We start from the raw sequence: 5,109 nt of genomic DNA, 5'->3' as shown, positions 1-5,109 counted from the left end.
AATAGTCTGTGGAGTAAATAGGGAGAAAAGAATCAGATTATTCTAACCAGGGGCACAGGTGGAGGATATAACTGACAGAGTAGGAGATATAATAAAGGGGGCTAGCAAAGATGCAGTTTTTGTTGTGCATGTAGGGGCTAATGATGTAGGGAAAGGTAGGTCAGAGGAACTAATTAATAAGTACAAGGGGTTGATAAAGACATTTAAAGAAAAACACCATTACTTAATTTTGTCAGGGATACTGCCCAGAATTAACTGTGGGATGAAGTTATAAGTAGGTCACTAGGGCTAAATTCTAGGCTTAGGCTAGTATGTAAGGATGAGCAGATTGGCTGATTGGACTTGTGGGATCAGTTGTGGAAGAATGGAGCTATTTGAAATGAATGGTTTACATTTAAATATGGTAGGGGATGGCCTGTTTGCTAAGGCTATTAACTCTGCTGTAAGGGAAGTTTTAAACTAGGACTACACAGTGGTGATGGCCAGGAAAAACTAAAAGCAAAAAGAATAAGAGGCAGAGGAAAATTTAGCATAGGAAATGAGTATAGAAGTAGTTATAAGGATAGGCTTAACTGTTACTATTGTAATGCTAGAAGTAAAAGAAATAAAACAGATGACTTCAGAGCAGTGGTTGGAATGGAAGATTTTGACATAATGGGAATAACTGAAACATGGTTAAACAGATTATCTTGATGGCAGAAATTTCTTTGAAATACAGGGTTACAGGCTATTTAATAGGGATAGAGTATTAAAGGAGTTGGTGGAATTATATGTAAAATGTGAGTTACATCCTATTGAAGTTGAGGATATCAAAGATAATAGTAAGGAGAATGAATCCATTTGGGTTTCTATTAGTGGATATAAAGGGAAAAGGCTTTTAGTGAGAATTTGTTACAGACCACCAAATGCTATTGATGAAATTATTGAAAAACTTAACAATGAGATTAAGATTTCAGCTGCTAATGAAGTCAGGCACATGGATTGGGAAATTCTAGTCAAACCATAAGGGAGAAAAGTTTTTGGAAACTGTTCAGGATGGCTTTCTTCACCAATTAGTCAAGGAACCTACTATAAACAATGCTATTTGAGATTAATTGTTAACTGCAAATAGAGAAATGATTGAGAGGCTGGAAATTGGGGAATATCTGGGTGCAAGTGATTATGCTCTATTAGGTTTGATGTTTTGCTGCATATGGAGATAAGTAATAATGATGTTTTGGTTACAAATTTCAAAAAAGCAAATTTTGAAGGGATGTGGCAAGAATTATCTGTTTTGAATTGGGCAGCCTAGTTATTTGGAGACACTGATCAGATGTGGAAAATTTTTAAAGATAAATTTTTAAATATTCAAGGTAAAGATTCCTTATAGAAAGAAAAGGGTAACTGCAAGTATAAAAACAGGTTGGCTCACAAAGAGTTTAAGAGATAAAATTAAAGAAAAGCATCATAAATTTATGAAATTTAAGTTGACTGTATTACAGGAAATTTAGAAGATTACAGAAAATCAAGTTTGTGAAATAGGAAATTAGGACATACAAAGAAAAGAATTGAGTAAAGGTTGGTTGAAAAGGTAAAAATTAACAGTAAGGATTTCTTTAAATACAGTAAGGGCAAACAAAATGTTAGGATGGGGGTAGGACCCTTGTGGGATGATAAAAGAAGGCTAGAATTTGATGATTATGTGATGGCTGAGTAATCAAATTTTGCTTTTACTTTGGTTTTTAATAAAGATTTAAGCAGCATTCCACATCTTGAACAGTTGATAAATAGAAACAAGATCAAACAAGATGACTGCATTAATTCTGAGTTAGTTAAGAAAAAATTGGGAAGTTTAAAAAACAATAAGGCTCCTGGACCAGATAATAGGTGCTGCTATAGCATGCGATCTATACAGATACCATCATCATCACCACTATTTTAATGATTCACTAAAACATAATTTCTTGGTAAATAATTTATATCTACCCACGATTTTGTTCAGCAAATAATAATTTAACAAACTGTGTTTTCCAAAACAGTACCTTAAATTTAGGTTATAATTGTTCTAATTTTGATTGTTGGAATTTATTTCATTCCGATTATATTTGGCCTAAAAACGTTATGTAATGATATTTTGTACTTTATTAGTTTAAAAGCATTATTTATAATAAATGGTGCCAATTGCAGATAAACAAAAGTTAAAATGGTGATGATGATAGTATCTGTGTAGACCACACATGATAGTGTAAATATCCTTGTAGAATGCACACTATAGTAGCACCAGATAATATTTCCTCAAGGGTTTTGAAGGCAGTTAAAGATTGGATATGTGAGCCACTTATGACTATTTTTGTCAGTCCTTGAATAATGGGCATGTACCAGAGGATTGGAAGTTAACTGATATAACTCCTTTTTTAAAGAGAGGTGATAAAAATTGTCCCAGTAATTATAGACCAATTAGTCTTACATCAATTATGGGAAAGTTTTGGAAAGTTTTTAAAAGATGCTTTCCAAAGTCATTGAACAAAATTTAGAATTTTATTGGATAGTCAACATGGTTTCACAATGGAAAATCTTTTGACATTCTTTGAAAAGGTTACTGCTTATGTAGATGAGGGTAAGGGTGTAGATTTGGTGTATCTGGATTTTCAGAACGCAACTGAGAAGGTGCCACATAAAAGGTTTGTAAAAATAATTATTTCTGTAGGTGTGGGGGATTAGTTGACAAATTGGATAGAAGAGTGGCTGGATGGAAGAAAGCAGAGGGTTGTTACAAATGCAGTTAGGTTAAACTGGATTAATGTAACAAGTGGGGTACCTCAGGGCTCAGGATTAAGACTTTTGCTCTTTTCGATTTACATCAATGATATAGATGAAGGAATTGTCAATAAATTACTTAAGTTTGCAGATGATATTAAGATCTTGGGTGTTGCTAGCTGTGAAGAGGATGCTACTGATTTACAAAAGGATTTAGATCATTTAGTAAGTTGGGCAAATAAATGGCAGATGGGTTTTCATTATAATAAATGCAAGATAATACTTGTGGGTTATCAAATTCAAATTTGGATATGAATAACCTTAACAGTGTTATGAAGGTCACATGTTGTCCCAAAACATTATGTTACGTTATACAGCCTACTTCAATGTACATCTTATGAAAATAAACAGAAAGAAATATCAAACCTACCTCACTTTGAACATCAGAGAAAGTTCCATGAAGAGGGCTTTCTGTATTCCGTTCATCTGAGAGATTATTTGCATCATACGGAGGAACAGCACTATGGGCATCTTGTGGTTCAGGGTGGGTAAGCCTGCGTAGCTGAGGGTTGTGATAAGAAAGAATCGAGTCAGTGTGATTTCTTTTGCATTTTGTATTATCGGTATCAACTATATGATTAACATATTTTGGCTGAGGTGACTCCAACCTCTGGCTTGTTTTCTCTCCATTAAAATTTTCTTTATTCAGAGGTAATTCAACTTGATCCTTTGCTTCAACATGTCTCTTAAAAGTTTCACAGGTACTATCCAGTTCATCACTTTGGGCCAATGGCAACTGTTCATCTGAGCCTATTCCTGAAATACCTTCCAAATCAAATGCCTGCACTACTTGAATTTCTCTTTTGATATGTTTCTCCTGTGTTGCACCATTAATAACTATGTCTTCACTTTGAGATGATTTCAGTTGTTGCTCTGTAAATATTCCCGAAATATCTTGCAGGTTGACTAATGGCACTTGTTGAACTTCTGCTTCAATATGTTTTCCCTGTATTATACCATAACTAGCAAGCTCTTCACTTTGAGACAATGTCAACTGTTGGTTTGTCACCATGCCTGAAGTAGCTTCTAGGATAAGTGTCTGTACTTCTGGAACTTTTGCTTCAACAGGTTGTTCTTGATTTATAACATTAATAACCAGCTCTCCACTTTGGACTAGTGTCATTTGCTGCTTTGTATCCTTTTCTAAAGAACTTCCTAGGTGAACTGTTTGCCCTTCCTTAACTTTTGATTCAATATTTTTTGGCTGTGTTACCTGATTACTTGCTACCTCCTTTTCCAATGATTTTAGCTGCTGGTTTTTATCTGCTCTTGAATTATTGTCCATGGCACTTATATATTCCTCTTGAACTTCTACTAAAATATATTTTTCCTGTGTTGCACATTTACTAGCCAGCTCTTCATCTTGGAATGATGTCAGCTGTTGGCTTGTGTCCATTTCTGAGGAATTTTCCAGACTGACTCTCTGTAACTCTTGAGCTTCTGCATCAATGTGTTTTTCTTGTATTTCACCATAACTAACCAACTCTTCATTTTGGAGGGATGTCAGCTGTTGACATGTATCCTCTTCTGAAGAAATTTCCAGATTGACTCTCTGTAATTCTTGAACTTCTGCTTCAATGTGTTTTCCTTGTGTTACACCATAACAAACCAGCTCTTCATTTTGAAGTGATGTCAACTGTTGGCTTGTGTCCATTTCTGAAGAATCTTCCAGATTGACTCTCTGTAATTCTTGAACTTCTGCTTCAATGTGTTTTCCTTGTGTTACACCATAACAAACCAGCCCTTCATTTTGAAGTGGTGTCAACTGTTGGCTTGTGTCTATTTCTGAAGAACCTTCCAGACTGACTCTCTGTAATTCTTGAACTTCTGCTTCAATGTGTTTTCCTTGTGTTACACCATAACAAACCAGCTCTTCATTTTGAAGCGATGCCAACTGTTGGCTTGTGTCCATTTCTGAAGAATCTTCCAGATTGACTCTCTGTAATTCTTGAACTTCTGCTTCAATGTGTTTTTCTTGTGGTACACTATAACTAACCAGCTCTTCGTCTTGGAGTGATGTCAGCTGTTGGCTTGTGTCCATTTCTGAAGAACCTTCCAGATTGACTCTCTGAAACTCTTGAAGTTCTGCTTCCATGTGTTGTTCTTGTGTTTCACCATTATTGACAAGCTCTTCATTTTGAAGCGATGTCAGCTGTTGGCTTGTGTCCATTTCGGAAGAATCTTCCAGACTGACCCTCTGTAATTCTTGAACTTCTGCTTCAATGTGTTTTTCTTGTGGTACACTATAACTAACCAGCTCTTCATCTTGGAGTGATGACAGCTGTTGGCTTGTGTCCATTTCTGAAGAACCTT

General features: G+C 35.3%; 1 protein-coding gene across 3 annotated transcripts in view; it reads right to left on the bottom strand.

Moving 5' to 3' along the window:
• The window catches only part of LOC106471261 (KH domain-containing protein akap-1-like), a 32,239-nt gene that overhangs the window by 22,336 nt on the left and 4,794 nt on the right, over positions 1 to 5,109 (bottom strand). For 2 of the 3 annotated variants that reach the window (XM_013931852.2, XM_022399869.1), the window contains exon 3: positions 3,167 to 5,061. In XM_013931852.2, the coding sequence (XP_013787306.1) occupies positions 3,167 to 5,061 (1,895 nt within the window). The remainder of the gene's footprint in view (positions 1 to 3,166; positions 5,062 to 5,109) is intronic. The other variant, XM_022399870.1, reaches the window with a different exon arrangement.

This window comes from Limulus polyphemus, unplaced genomic scaffold (genome assembly GCF_000517525.1).
Source record: "Limulus polyphemus unplaced genomic scaffold, Limulus_polyphemus-2.1.2 Scaffold4499, whole genome shotgun sequence".
NCBI classification, from domain to species: domain Eukaryota; kingdom Metazoa; phylum Arthropoda; class Merostomata; order Xiphosura; family Limulidae; genus Limulus; species Limulus polyphemus.
This window is presented reverse-complemented; position numbering and strand designations above follow the sequence as displayed.